This window comes from Trifolium pratense, linkage group LG2, assembly GCF_020283565.1.
Source record: "Trifolium pratense cultivar HEN17-A07 linkage group LG2, ARS_RC_1.1, whole genome shotgun sequence".
Lineage (NCBI taxonomy): Eukaryota > Viridiplantae > Streptophyta > Magnoliopsida > Fabales > Fabaceae > Trifolium > Trifolium pratense.
Genome location: NC_060060.1, coordinates 44197503 through 44214526, shown reverse-complemented (window position 1 = coordinate 44214526; position 17024 = coordinate 44197503). Strand labels below are relative to the sequence as shown.

Here is a 17024-nt window from a genome sequence, read left to right as displayed (position 1 = left end):
CTAACTAACTTATTACGTGTAGTTATTTCCCTAAAAACATTGTATCGAACAAAATAAAATAAATATAAATGATCAAAATTGAAAAAGTACTAACTATGAATTTTGGTCAAACTTTTTTCATGTAAAGTAGCTAAGAAATCCATAGTTTTTTTATCCATAGTTCTTGCATTGATTTTTTATATTTGAATTTATCTTATCTATATAACACAAATATATATCTAAATTTCAGTAAATTTTAAATAATAAAAATATTAGGAAATTGAGGAAAAACAAATTAAATTATATCTAATATTTGTATGATTAAAAAATATATAAACAACAAAATATAACAAAAAGGAGACATGAATATGTTCCTTCTCTCTTTTCGTTAATCATAAAGAAATTATGAGTTTTTTTTACCAAAGAAAATGTAAGTTACATTACATGGTTACAACTGAAAAACACACATTTCTTAATTAAAAAAAAAAAAAACTAAGAACACACAAATTTATTTTTTTTACGGCAAAACACACAATTTTCATCACATTTTGTTATACTCAACAATTTTCATGTGAAATGTAAAACTAATTAAAATGAAAAAGCAATTGCATAAGATCAATGTATGTCAAAGCATTTTTTAAAGCAAATATATGTCAAAACATATTAAATTTAGAAACAATCATAAAAATAATAGGCAAAACTACATCAAAGTCCATTATTTTATTTATTTGCATTACGTTATTTATATTTTTTTTATTTAAGTTCTAGGGAAAACTCATTAACCATTTAAACTCAATGTCTACTCATATTTGATTATGTCAAGAGAATTTGTTCCATGTGGTTTATGGAAATTTGGAGGTTTTTATTTTTAATTTTGATAATAAAAATATACTATAAAGTATAAAGTTATCTTATGTAACTTGCCTTCAAAAGGTGCTAGAGACAACCATTCAATATCATTTTAATAAAAAGTAATTTATGTGTGTTAATAAATAAATGATCTAGTCTCGTGAGTTTAGCTTAGTTGATAAGGAGATTATATTATATATGCAGATGGTTGGAGTTTGAGAACTTATGTCAAAGATAAATAAGTTGGAGTACAAGTATTTAAATGTAATGTTCATACAAAATAAATTATGTCCATAAGGTAGAAATTTGATTTTAATACTATAAAATAATTTAATATTTAAAAAATATATTACATAAGTTCCAGAAAAATTTGATTTGTTTTGATGAGTATTTTGAAAATATTAAGTTTTTATAATTTTTATTAATAGACAATTAAAAATATTAATGATCAAAATTGTGTGTTAGCATCCATGCAGTAGTCAAACCAGTTCTTTTATTTTTGGACGGAGATAGTAGGAACAAAATAAAATAAATGAATAAATGAAAAAGGAAAAAAATCATAACTTTCCTCCGTTATATTCACCAGAATCAATTCAACCCCCATAAAGAAGCACCACTCTCTCTCTCTCTCTCTATAATGTGTCTCATGCGTTTCTCCGAAAACAAAACCTTTTAACTGTTTCTTCTTTCCTTAATTTCTTCGCCGATATTCCTCAAATCACCAAACACAAAAGCAATGTCATCGCCGGGATTCAATGCCGGTGGTAATGGATCGTCGGAATATTTCTCCGGCAGATCAACAAACACCATCAACAACCTCACAACCACCAATAATCTCCATCATAATCTCTCTCTCTACCGAACCCAACAACAACAACAACCACTTCCTCCAATTTTTCTAGATCCTTCTTCACAGATCCCTCAACAACGCTTCATCGGAAAACGCACCTTAGCTGAATTTCAAACACAACAAAACCAAACCTACAACATCAACAACAACAATCTTAACCTTAACAACAACAATCACAATAACCATGTTCTCTCAAATCTTTTACTTCGTTCTGTAAAACCAAGAACAACAACAACAAATTTTCAGTTTCAAAACAATTCTCCTTCATCTTTTTCACTTCCTGAATTACAACAAAACCCTTTTAACAACATCTACCAAACGCACCGTTTAGGTGTTCCTTTACAAATGAACCCAAATTTTCATCACTACAGAACCACCTCGAATTTAACTCAAGTAATAAACCGGGTTCAAAATCAAAATCAAACCGTTGAACCGGTAGAAGAAAAAAAGATCAACAGCGATCACACGCTTCTTCAAGAATTAGAAAAACAGCTTCTAGAAGATAACGACGATGATGGTGAAGCTTCTGTTATAACAACAAGTGAATGGTCAGAGACATATCAGAATCTAATTGGGCCTGGTACCGGGCCTTGTAATGGGCCTGGGCCTATTCAGGCCCAAAAACAGGTTTCTTCATCGCCTACTTCGTCTACCACGTCATCAACTTCTTCTTCAGCTGCTTCACCTGCTTCTGTTTGTTCCAAACAAACGCTAATTGAAGCTGCAAACGCTATTTCAGAAGGTAAAAACGACGTCGCTTTAGAGATCTTAACACGTTTAGTTCAGAATTTGAATCCGAATTTGATGAATTCGGATCAACGGTTAACTAATTGCATGGTTTCGGCTTTGAAATCGAGGTTGAATCCGGTTGAAAATCCACCGGTTGTTGCGGAATTGTTCAGTAGAGGACATGCTGAGTCGACTCAGTTGTTGCTTGAAAACTCGGATTGTTTCAAGGTTAGTTTCATGGCTGCGAATCTCGTAATAATGGAAGCAGCATTTGAAGAAAACGGTAACGGAAAAGGTTTCTGTGTGGTGGATTTTGAAATTGGTCAGGGGAAACAATACGTTAATCTTCTTCACGCGCTTAAAGCGCGTGAGGTTTCGGTTTCTACTGCATCGGGTTTCACGTTGAAGGTAGTTGCTGTGGCGGAGAACGGCGGCGACGAGAGAGTTAAAGCGGTGGGTGAAATGTTGAGTCGTCAAGCGGAGAAGTTAAAAATCGGTTTCGAATTTCGTATTGCAACCGTTTCTCAGAGAAAAATGAACGAGTTGACTCGTGAGTTATTAGGTTGTGACTCGGAAGAAACGCTTATTGTGAATTTCGCGTTTAAGCTGAATCGAATTCCAGATGAAAGCGTTTCAACCGAGAATCCACGCGACGAGCTTTTGAGGCGCGTGAAGAAACTCGCGCCGCGAGTGGTTACAATTGTGGAGCAAGAAATGAATTGTAATACGGCGCCGTTTTTGGCACGAGTTGCTGAGTCATGGTCTTATTATTCTGCCTTGTATGATTCTGTTGAGTCTGATTTAGGAAAAGATAACTCGGACCGAGTCAAGATTGAAGAAGGACTGAGTCGGAAATTATGTAATTCGGTGGCTTGTGAAGGTAGGGATCGGGTTGAACGGGGTGAGGTTTTTGGAAAATGGCGCGCAAGGATGAGTATGGCGGGGTTTATGTTGAAACCAATGAGTCAAAACGTTGTTGAGTCGATAAAATCGCGACTCGCTGTGAGTAATAACAACCGAGTTAACACGGGACTCAGTGTGAAAGAAGAGAACGGTGGGATTTGCTTTGGTTGGATGGGAAGAACACTCACCGTTGCTTCTGCTTGGCGTTAACTTCTCTTACTTTTTTATTCTTTGTTTTATTATATTTTTTTAATTTGGTTCCATGAATATTAATATATTATTATATTGTTACTATATTGTAACGTTATCGAGACATAATGGAAAAGCATAGAGAATAGAATTTGATAAATAATATATCATGAAAAAAATGTTGCTATAGAAAATTCCAAGTAGAACCCATCCTTCCTACCTTCCATCACTCTTGATTCTACCAAACGAAAATATATAATAATAATGTATTTGATTCCAATGAAAGTTGGTAACTTAATTTTTTAGGTTTTCTCAATGTATTAGTTGCTATAAGTTGAAAATTTTATCATTGGTGTATATAGTTTTTGTTCAAATTAAGCACTTGTTTGGAACCATGGTGAGATTTCTTTCCAACGCATGTCCATAAAATGCTCAAATTCGTGTAGTTTCTCTATTTTATAGGTCAATTTTATTAGGAAGTGAGAATGATAAACAAAACGCAAGTTCAATCACACGCAGGTATTTAGGTATATCGGTACAAAGTTTTCATCTTGATTGCCATGTTGTGCATAATCAATTCCATTTCCTATCCTATTCTTAAATTAGTTACGGGTGCTTATAAGTCCGTAACAGGTTACTCAATTTCATTACATCCGAATATTAATACTCGACTTATAACCTATTCAATTTATATCGATTTAGTTTTATTGATGGATAATATGTAGATACTATAAATGTTCTTTGAGAATTTAAGAATTTCTAGTATTTTAGGTATCTCATTTCCAACTCAATTAAATAATTTTTTTATATGAAAATAAATGTCATATAAAAGAAATGAATGTAGGTTGATATGTTATTATTTTTTATATAATTAATATATTCAGTTGGGTGTGTGAAAAGAGTTGGTTGAAGTTTGGTAGATATATAGCTCTAGCTTGTATGCATTGGTTTGCCCTTACAATACCGACAAATGAGGGCTCCACACTCTATGGTATGCGATTTTGGGGTTTTTCTTGGAGTTGGAACTTCCCTAATATTGAATTTTGCTTCCAAATTTGTAAAGTCTTCAAAAATAATGTTGTTATTTGTCCGCAATTCTTTGATGCAAGTGATTGAATATGTATTTTGTGGTTCATACTAGAGATCTTTTAAACCTAAAATGGTAAGAAAAAAATATAAAGAAAATTGATTTATAATGCCTAACACATTGTACATTTGTACCAATAGACTATGATATTTGCCAAATGAGATATGAATTTGTGGATTTGATTCATTTGATTTTTTCTTTTAATTTAGGTATATGATCCATAGTGGAAAGCATATGGTAGCGAAAGGTATTAGAGCGCTACAAACTACAAATGAGATGATATATTTACAATCACTCTAATGTTAAATATTTGATTAAAGTCATTAGGTTTGATACGGTGGATGCGTAAAAAAAATAGTTTAATATAGTGGTGAGAGATTTTGCTAGTATGCATCATGAGTTCGATCCTCCGCTCTAATGTAAATAAAATAAATTGATTAAACAGAGTGGGAAATTTATTAGAAATAAAGTGTACATTTGTCTTCAAACATATGTACTTTTATAAATAAAATTCAATGAGAATTAGGACAAACCACATTGAGGCCGTTAAAATAATTTTAAGGTGATTCGGGTTTTGATTATATATTTTCTGTTGTCTATTGAAAAGGTACACTAATGTGCATGGGCAATACGTCTGTTTGCTGAAAAGGTACACTAACGTGCACAGGCAATACATAGCCTTAACGTGTATAATTTCTTGACCATATAATTAAAAAGATTTACAAAATTTGATTTTTTTTTTTTGTTTACGATAGAACTGACAATCAAATCTAAGACCTCATACATACTACCCAGATTGTGCTGCTAACTCCTACTCCCTAGTGTGTCAAATGTCTTGGAGGCTGTCTAAGAAATTATAGTTTAGAATGTGTAAATCAAAATATTTTATTTTATATCTATATATATAATTCCTAGATAGTTCTCCTACTATCCATCTTAACCCTAATCCACATCATCAACTTACATCCAATTAAATCACTTTCTTATATTATATCATTCTCATCTCTATTTTTTTGTTTTTATATTATATCAATCTCATAATAAATAATAAAGAATTATGCTTATCCAATTATCCAAAAATTGATATCACAAGATGTTACAATTTTCTACATTATTATTGAATTATACCTCTCCAATTATCCAAAAATTGATGTCACAAGATGTTACACTTTTCTATATTATTATAACATTCCTTAGTGACAATGAAGATGAGCATAGTCGGATTCTCTTTCAACATTTATCCCATTTAAATGTCAACCGTTTTCATAGAAACAACAAAGAGTTTATAATTTAGTCACATAAAAAAATACGAAGAGTGTATACATTATTGACTTAATTACATTATAATTGTAGAGAAGAGCGAAGGTTATGCAAAAAGTTAGGTTATGGGATTGAAATATATAACCATTATCATTATCATATTTCATTCAATTTTGATGGTCCGTACTCATTCTCTATACATATATATATATATTGGTTGGAGGAAGTGATAAGTACGTACACTTTTATATTATTATTATTATTATTATTATTATTATTATAATTTTCATTTTATAATACTTATTGTTATAATTTATACAAATAATTTATCAACATTATAATATAAAATACAACATAACACCTGTGCATCGCACGGGTGTGGGACTAGTAAAAACTTAAAATTCACTGCCTGGTTTTACGGTAGGTAAAACAAGTCCAAAAGATGTGAAACAGATGCAAAAGGTAAGTTACTATTTGTAGGATGTTGTTTATTGCACTTGATGGTGAACTGAACAATGTCTTAACTTGTTCGTGTTCAGTGTTCTTCAAAAAGTCATGTTGGTTCTTCCTTTTGGCCGTATTATTAGGGACCCAACCCAACACAAGTCGTCATATTATTATATAATTCTAAAATTTTCTGCAATATTCAAATGCACCACTTGGTTTATTAGCATAAGTATAAAAACAAGGTTTTGGTTAACATGGAAGATTTCACCAAGTCTTTCATGATGCACAAGTTGCGAAAATTATTATAATGAATACAAATTTTATAAAATTCGATTGAAAGTTTATATTATATAGATCATCCATAATTTCTTAAAAAAAATTAAAAATTATTTGATATGTTATTGAAACTCATCAAGATTAACGGTATTAAATTAAAATCCATAAACCGTTAATTTTGATGGGTTCAATAACATATAAAATGATTTTTGATTTCCTTAAAAAAATTATGGATGATTTATATGATATAAACTTTTAATCCAACGATGAATTTTGTAAAATTCGTATTCGTTATAATAATATTTGCAACTTATGCATGGTGCACCATTTGGACCACTCATGCACATTAGAACCCGCCTAAAAACAATTATGCTACTTTCTATTTCTAACACACATTTAACATCTATAATATGAATAAAGCCAAAGTTATTTGTCTTTCTCTCTCCTCATCTCATTCATTCTCAATCCTCATGCATTTGATATTAAATGCTATTATTACAATAATTAATAATTAAATTAATATATTTTATAAACAATTCATATTTGATTAAAAATTCCCTTATTTTAAAATTAATATATTATTTTCGTGCAAGTTTTTTTATAAAAGTTCTTTGTTTTTTCAAATATAAATTAAAATAATAATAGATTTTAAAATATTTTATAATAAATTTTGAAATTATTATTATTGTTGTTATTATTTTATTGGAAGGAATTATTATTATTTTTTATATTCTACTATTTTTATTATTATTTTATATTTTATAATAAAATGGAATACATATGCCTTTCATTAATAGCGAATTAATAGTGAATACAAATACTCTGAGTTAGTAGCATTCTATTGTAGCAAAGAAGGGGATGACACTTGCAAATACTCTAACGTTCAAGTTACCAAAATAGAAAATGTGAGTAAAGAGGTATAAGGATAAATAATTGCATAACTTCCACTGAGACGTGGTTAGCATATCTAAGAACTGTTAAAGGAATGACGACGAGCCGTTAAAACAACGGTCATGCGTCGACCTTAACTCTCTTGTCTGTTGAGGTAATGAATAGGATGAACCGTTATAATTCTTTGATATTATCGGTGATGTGGGTCGAGTTGGAGAGTCTTTAGGTCCAATCCTAACACTATATAAATTAAATTTCATAAATGTAAGAATTGTTTAAATAAAAACTTAGCGAACGTTAATTTTAATATAATAGCATGTATACCGCAATTGTACAATTTCTTTTTGTTTTTGCCCATAAATACAATTGTTACAATTTCAATCCTTAAATTTGATTTTTATGTTATTTTAAAGTAATTTCATGTTCCATCCTTATTTAATGCATGTGCTATGTAGCCAATGGGAGTATAGTTGATGCTCATTTAAGCTAACTTGGCAAGTTGCGTTTGCTTGACATTAAGTTAGTGTCAACTAAGATACAACTTCGTCATGTAAGCTATTGAAATAAGAAATTAAACGGTTAATAAATGGAATTGTAATGCAGAATGCTATAAGTTCTAACTAAAACTTTTCTCTAAGGAGCACATTTAATAATTTTTTTTTGACACAACGATTAAAACTTTTTATTTTGAAAAACAATTAAGGCTCTGTTTGATAAAAATAAGCTATAAGCTAGCTTATAGCTGATAGTTGATGGCTCGTAGCTTATAGCTGAAAAGCTAGTAGAATAAAATTAAAGTGTTTGGCAAATTTAGCTGTTGTAAGTACAAAATGACATAAAAATACATGGTTAGTGGGTAGTTTTTTTTTTTTGTAAGTGTTAGTGGGTAGTTATTATAATTTTTAAAAAATAAATAAATAAAATTAATGAGGGTAAATATGGAATAAAATGAAAAAGCTATAAGCTCATACGCTACTTGAAATAGCATCTCAAAAAACGCTATAAGCTAGTTAGAGAAGCTCGTTACCAAACACTTCACATTTTTTTCAAACAAGCTTATAAGCTAGTTCAATAAGCTATAAGCTAACTTATTGGACTTACCAAACAATGCCTAAAACTTGAACCATTGAAATTGTACAATGAATGAAAATTAAATTAAGTCCAAAGATAACTAAAGAATCTTAGAATTAGGAATTGAAACAAACGGATCCTACTTATAAAATCAGTTTATAATATAAAAATTGTCTCTAGCTATTTATGCAATTTAATGTCCAATGTAAGCATCTTAATACACACATTTACCCTCAACACAATTAAGTTTGATGCGTAAACATAAATGATAAGTAGTCGAGTACTTAAAATTGGGCTTAACTCAACATTATAAAATCTACTTTTAAGATAAAACTCATATTTAATTATGAACTCATATTCAGCCTATCTTAATTACACGCAACGTATGAGTTACCAATTATTAGTTGGTTTAGTGGTGATCGACATTCAATGCCCTACAACTGCGATCAACATGGAACTAAAACCATTTTATGTCAGAACTTACTATCAAATCAGATTAAACAGTCCAATAAGCAGTGATGAAAAGAAAAAGAAAACCAAAAGAAAGGTATATTAAGATGGAGTAGATAGGATAGAATGTCACACAAGCACATGTTAGTTGATACCATTTAATAGTGACACGTTAATTTTGTTGCCTTAGATTTCGCCTAGCAGTCAGCATAGACAGTAAAGTTTCTAGTTGTAAAGTGTCTACAAATGATGGATGCCTTATTTATTTCTTTTCAATATGCACATAAATGATTATTTTTGTCACCCTTTTAAACCAAATACAGTAAATGTCAATTTTTTTCTTTTGGCTACAAAATGAATAAATGTCACTATATGATTCAATTATATTTCATCTTTGTGTGGCCTGGCCCCCCTCTCCCTACCTTGTTTCACCTAGAATATACCCACCTTATGATAGACAATGGATACCAAGCAAATATCTTACACTATTTTAAATCACAATGCTTTTATTTTAGAATAATGAGATGATTCTTCGGTTTAAGATATAATTTTAAGTAGTTGGAATTGAAGAAGTGTGTAAAACTCTCTTTTGAAGTGCGTAGAATTAGAAATTGGATCAATTGCAATCAACAAAATAATGCATTTGCGACATTAGTGACCGTTCAATCTCCTTAAAAAATATGATAATTTATTTACTTATGATTACAAAATATTTAAATATGAATCGTCCAAACTCAATATAATGGATACCAATGTATTGAATGTGTGAATTCAACTTATTCGACTGTTGAGGAACTCGATTCGTAGAATTATCTCTTGATGTATATAGAACTATTCCTTAGAGCCTGTAATAAAAAACAAACAAGCAGGTGAAAAAAAAAAGGAAAAAAATACAAACAAACAAACAAGTGAAAAAAACATGGCACTTAACTCAAATATTCTCTCCTCCTCAATTCCTCCTAAAAGTTCACTATGACTTTCTCATTTACCAATACCCCGTTATTCAACACATGAAATTTTATTTATATTTATGAACACTAAAGGGAAAAGATTTATTGTTACCTCTTCGACCTTAATTATAAATAAATGTCACTTTTTAGATATATTGAATAACTAATGTATCTAGTCTACTTTTTAGATCAGATACATTAGTTATTCAATGTATTGAAATTTGCTTATAATTAAGGTCAGAGGAAGCATTTTTTAAATCCTTTTTAGGAATCAAAATTTTCCTTGGATGTATCTTTTAAAATGATTTTCTATCTAGCATTATTGGTGTGGGTCTAAAGGTCTAAACTTTGTTGAAAATTGAAAACATATTTCTTTTTGACATGGGCCCTAACTCTTCCATGCACAGTTGCTAAAGCCTAAAAGAATATCACATTTCTTCTCACATAGCTAGTCAGTTACTTAAATTATAGTAATAAAACACCAAGATTCCCATTGAATTTGGTAGTAAGTTACTTTTGAGAGTAAAGTTATTTATACATTCAGGTCCAAGAATTCAGGTTCTTGCTGCAATTACAATAACGCAATCTTTATTCTCCATGAATTCAGGTTCAAGAATCGAATCTTGTTGCAATTGCAAATTCTGGTGGCGATGATTGCTACTTACAAGTTACAATGGGTGTGAACAACTTGCAGCAGAGGAACTTGATCGCCGTTCTTAACCATTTGACTGCTATCAAACACCAATAAAACTGATCACCGTCTATGTTCACGCACCGGACAATTTGTTTCATTTTTCAGTCATTCACAACTTAGAAAAATGGAGATTTTTGCAGTCTACTGCAACAACGGAAGACCGAATCTTTTCGGGATTAATGTTGATGTTACATTGGATGATCTTAAGCACCAGCCGAACCAACTCAATGGTCGTCTTAACTGCTACGACGCAAGAAGGGTGACCGATGAGTGAGTATCGTCGTCCGTCGTTCTATTGAGACAGAAGCGTCTTGTTCACCAACATGAAACTTTAAAATGATGACATGTAAGAACCATGTTCTCTATTTTCTTTCCGTACATTACAAAGAAATAGAGCTAGACGCGACGCTGGTGAGATTCGAAATTAAAACAATTTGTCAAGTGTTTCAACTTCAAAATTAATATAACAACGAAGATGAATTGAATCTTCCTCCGAGGAAAATTAAACGAGATGAAAATTACATCAAATTTAATTAAATTAACAATAAAGACCATAAAGAAGAGTAGGTTCCTCCTGCCAACGTTTATCAACTTAATGGAGAAGAACATGCACCGTCGTATGCATGTTTGCACTTAGAATGCCCAAATTTTACTTTCGATCATGCTGCCTGTCACTTAGCTACTACCACCTACTATTTTAGTAACATACGACAATCCCATTTGTGTATGAAAAGTCCCCATTTGGGTGACACACTCATTTTAGTTATATTGTTTCCAATTCGGTCACAAATTTTTTTCATCGATTTTCATATTATTTTCAACCATGGTGACTAAAGAACACCGATAGAAATAATATGAGTGACCGACGATGAACTATATAGCCGTATACGTACGAAATTACAAAAACTAACAAAAATACACAAACTAAAATGAAAGAAAAAAAAATCAAAAGAAAAAAGAGAAGAGAAGTGAATGTCATGTCATGATCTTACAAATGGCCAATCAAAATTGATTACTTGATATAACTTTAATTAGTGCCGAAGATTTGACCACAAACCTCATCCGCTACTTAAATCGTAGACGGTGGTTTCAAATTTTTCTAAATTTTTCATTTTTATAACATTTACTACTTAAATAACAAAATGATAATATTAAAAATTAGGAGAATACAGGAGAAATATACTCCCTCTAGCCACAATTATAAGCAAAATTATATTTTTTAGATTCATTGAGCAATTGATGTATCTGGACTATAATACAAACCAAATACATCTGATATTCGATGAATCTAAAAAGTGCACTTTTACGAGTAGACATCAAAAGAACCTCATGTTTGGTACTGCAATAACCAGAATCAGTTCCCATGTAACGGGGTTGGTTACACAGTTACACCTGTGCCGACGCATAGACCCCAACGCGCAGAAATAGAGAGAGGGAATTATACGCGCCTACCACACCACACGAAATCCACACTCCATTTCCAGCTTTCAATTTGATGTCGCGTGTTTATTTAGAAAGAAAATAGGGAAATTGTATGCATGTGATGTGATTCATATTGCCAAGGTCAATAAAACCAACGGCTCAAGCATAGGTAGGTTAGTATTTTTTATTTTTTATTTTTATTTTGGCTTAAATGCACTTTTGGTCCTCCTATTTTCAAAAAAATGAAGTTTTGGTCCCCCAATTTTAAAAATCAGTTTTTTAGTCCCCCTATTTTCATTTTTTTTTAGTTTTGATCCCCCATCCTATTTTGGGGTTAATTTTGTTGATGTGGCCTTGTAACTAATGATGTGGCAACATTCATGTGGACAAATTTAATATCCATGTCATTATTATATATTTTTAAATTCAATAAAACTTTATTTATAAAATATTTTAATTATTAGAATTATATATTCAACTGAAATAATAATTGTTAAATCTTATAAAATATGAAATTTGAAACCTTAATTATCAAACCTTCAATTACTAGAATTTTATTCACCGCCAGAGAGAATCCTTCCTTATGGATTTCATCAATCCTATGGTTTCCGTTCAAACTCAACAATTTCTGGATTTTTAAAAACGAAAAGAAATTAGAGATGATTTTGTGTTTCAATAGAAATTACTCATACTCTTTAAACTATTTATGACTTTGGTCGGTTTGAATGAAAACCCAGAAATTGTTTTAAGTTTGAAGTTGAATTCTAGATTGGTTTTATATAAAGTTGGATGATGATATGTGTACCGGGCCATGGACCAGGGTGTGATTTGTTAAGGCCCAATACGAAAAAGCCCAATGGGAGCATCTAAAGGAGAAGTGTGAAAACAACCATGAAAAACACATGATAATCGTGATCCACCATGACTTGGAAAGGAAGGAAGAAACTTGGAGAAGAAGGAAGAAGCTTGGAGAAGAAGGAAGAAGCTTGGAGAAGAAGGAAAGTAACCGCCCACTACCCATGAATTCCTCTCCAAGCAAGGCGGTTATCAAGCAACAAGAGGGAGATGTTTTGCCTATAAATAGGATCTTCTTCAAGAGAACAGGAGGACTTTTTGACTGATTCTACATAGACTCACTCTCATCATGAGAAACCACCATATTTTCATTCTTGTAAAGAGAATCAATTTCTTCTCTGACATACTTGTATCAGTTATCAATCTTGAATAATACAAACCCCTATGTTCTGATCGAATTCTGACTTATAAAACTCCCAGGGTTGTTGGGATTGAACTGAGTGTAATCACACCATTTAATCAATAATACAAACCCCCTTGTTTTTTACCAGAACATTTTGGCGCCCACCGTGGGGCTGCGGTAAAAACATTTGTCCCAGCCTACCACATCAAACTAGACAAAAATTAAACATCTCCACATCGTATATCGCAAAGAAAGAAGGCCAATCTGAGAAATCAATCACGTTGACAAACACTTCCAGTTAAGAGTTGTCTGATTCGCTCTTCGATTTACCAAAAGGTTTATCCATCTGCGTTCGGTATGGTCGCCGCTAGCCAAGCTTCAGGCGACAACAATGAAGTCGCCGTCGCCGCCGTCATATTCGTGAAGAACCGCCGTGTCGGCACCATGATTATGTGGGAACTGGTCTAGTGACTGGGTTCAGAAAATATATGACGATCGAAGCAAATCAGCATGGAAGAGTCACCATATTCGGTAGCATAACCCAGTCTGTGGACAAAGTACTATTTGACTAAACTTGAAGTAAGAGAAGGTCAAATACAACTTCGAAGATCAGATCCGTCACGTTTGAATTGAAATGGTGTCGCCATAGTTGATGTGAATCTAAACTCTCCAACTCGCCGAACTGGCGCCACAGCGACTTACCGTCCAACGTCGTCATCTCGCCGTAGAATCGTTTTTGTTGCTAGGCGACTCCCGATCCAGGTGTTAACGTTCTTTTCCTCTAACTTACCATTTAATCATATAGTTCTCGCTCTCTCTATTGTGATAATATATTATTTGTGCATATATACGTTATCGGTTTTATTAACATGGTTAATTTATAGTTCATGAATCACATTCTATCACCATCTATAATAATAATAATAATAATAATAATAATAATAATAATAATAATAATAATAATAATAATAATAATAATAATAATAATAATAATAATCTCATCAATGAGTAAAAGAAAAGAACACTGGTACTTATGTATTTCAAGGTTAATCACTAGAATGAGACTTGTTTTTCTTTTAGTGGGCCACTTTACAAGATCTAAATTCAAGAATCGCTGTTCTGTTTGGTTCAAAACTGTTTGTGCTTATTTGATATGTGATATCTTTAACCCTGCTATAAATTATTCTAACACACGACAAAATATTTTGTGTGATTGTATGAACTAACTTTCTTAAGACCTCATGTAAACATTTCAAACATGAAAGAACTTTTGCATGAAAGAACTTCAACTCTGATAAGTAAGTCAACACTTTAAATTAAAATGACCAAGACAAATATAACCAACAGAGAAAGTATAAAAATTTTCATATGTTTCTACATTTTTTCGGTTAAGAACTAAATCAGTATTCTTCTTACAAAGTATTTTGCTTTTTACTTATAACTAACATGAATATGCTTTCTCTACGTATCACATTTTTATTTGTTTCGTTTATCGATTAATTAAAATTAATCATACATGCAAAACTAATGGAGTATATGAGACTTATTATTAACCGACCTGTTTTTAGTGCAGATACTTGAAACACTTGCTATAATGTCACCTTCTTTGAAATTTATTCTTTTGAAATCTTGATTAGGAAATTTAGTTTATTCATCTATGATTTCTATTTTGATTCATTGATGTTAATCATAGTGCAGGACAACGAACAAATGTGGAAAATTAACATGAAAATTCAATAATTATCACTCGGCGAGATAGAAGCCGCCAACTAATATTTCAGGTTGAAGCATATTCCGCGATGACTACCGCAATGGAACTCAGTCTCGCCACGCCAAAACATAATTGTTTTTTCTTGCTAGGCGAGGAGCGCCGCGACAAACCGCCCATGGCGGTATCATTTTCGTTTGTTTTATTTTTCATATATTATTATCGTTGAACCTCTAATGTATCAAAGCTTGTTTGCAATAATCATGATTAAGCTGCGGGCTCTGAACAAAAAATTATTCAAGATCAACTCATATGAAAGCTCTGAAGAAATTAAATCAAGGTTGAAAGGCCCTGGCGTCACCCGTAGGGGACGTCAAAAACAGAAATTAAACAAGGTTGCAAGGCCTTGGCGTTACCTGTAAGTCTTACGAGTTGGGTACGTCAGAAAAAGAAAAATTAAACAAGGTTGCAAGGCCTTGGCGTTACCTGTAAGTCTTACGAGTTGGGTACGTCAGAAAAAGAAAAATTAAACAAGGTTGCAAGGCATTGGCGTTACCTGTAAGTCTTACGAGTTGGGTACGTCAGAAAAAGAAAAATTAAACAAGGTTGAAAGACCTTGGCGTTACCTGTAAGTCTTACGAGTTGGGTACGTCAGAAAAAGCAAGGTTGCAAGACCTTGGCGTTACCTGTAAGTCTTACGAGTTGGGTACGTCAGAAAAAGAAAAATTAAACAAGGTTGAAAGACCTTGGCGTTACCTGTAAGTCTTACGAGTTGGGTACGTCAGAAAAAGAAAAATTAAACAAGGTTGCAAGGCCTTGGCGTTACCTGTAAGTCTTACGAGCTGGGTACGTCAGAAAAAGAAAAATTAAACAAGGTTGCAAGGCCTTGGCGTTACCTGTAAGTCTTACGAGTTGGGTACGTCAGAAAAAGAAAAATTAAACAAGGTTGCAAGGCCTTGGCGTTACCTGTAAGTCTTACGAGTTGGGTACGTCAGAAAAAGCAAAATTAAACAAGGTTGAAAGGCCTTGGCGTTACCTGTAAGTCTTACGAGTTGGGTACGTCAGAAAAAGAAAAATTAAACAAGGTTGAAAGGCCTTGGCGTTACCTGTAAGTCTTACGAGTTGGGTGCGTCACAAAAAGAAAAATTATACGAGGTTGCAAGGCCTTGGCGTTACCTGTAAGTCTTACGAGTTGGGTGCGTCAGAAAAAGATACATCAAAGAAAGGCGAGATTATCAACACCGCCAGAAGAAGCTTGCACGCAGTCAAAGCAAGGCGATTCATTATAACGCCAAATCATTTGCAACCACCAAAAGGCATAAGGTATAAAGTTATTCATAAATGATATATAATTATATTTAAAGTGCTAAAGACATTGCAGGTGCAAAGTTAAAAATTTCGAAGGCGAGATTATTTTCAACACCAAACACAAAGTACAGTGGAAGGGCGACTCCGAGCAGCGCCAATTCTTTCTAAATCTCCAAAGAAACAATAGTTACAAAATAAGGCGTGAAAGCCTGACAGTACGAAAATCAACTACAACAAAGAAGTGGCGAGACAGATTACGCTAGACTACTTACAATCCTCGAATATAGAGTGTCAAAGAAAATAAGAAACTCATGTTGAGTAGAAGAAGCAGAAGTACAGACCAACAAAGTTACTAGCCTCAAAATTTCAATTTCAAGAAGACAAGGAGGGACGAATCGCGAAAGATGAAGAGGCGAGATTGGTGACAACGCTAGCTTGAAAATGCAAATACAATGAAAAAAGAGGAAGGGCGACTTGCCAACTTGCTCAAAGTCGCCAAGAAACAATGACAACAATATTCAAAAGTCATAGAAGGGCGTACAAATTATCTAAGAAATATCAACAACAAAAGGAAGGACAAGGCGGCAAGCAAACAAATAGTATGAGTCAGCAACAAATGGGCGACATAGAACAACATCGAGGCATAATAATTGCCAAGTGACTTCATTCAAAAGCACTTCGCCTTCTTGAAGCCTCGTGCTTGGGGGGCTGTGTACCGGGCCATGGACCAGGGTGTGATTTGTTAAGGCCCAATACGAAAAAG

General features: G+C 32.5%; 1 protein-coding gene across 1 annotated transcript; it reads left to right on the top strand.

Moving 5' to 3' along the window:
* The first annotated feature begins 1310 nt into the window (after positions 1 to 1310).
* On the top strand, positions 1311 to 3623 carry LOC123906146 (scarecrow-like protein 8). Its single transcript, XM_045955996.1, has one exon. The coding sequence runs from the start codon at positions 1565 to 1567 to the stop codon at positions 3518 to 3520; it is 1956 nt and encodes a 651-aa protein (XP_045811952.1). The 5' UTR covers positions 1311 to 1564; the 3' UTR covers positions 3521 to 3623.
* The last annotated feature ends 13401 nt before the right edge of the window (positions 3624 to 17024 follow it).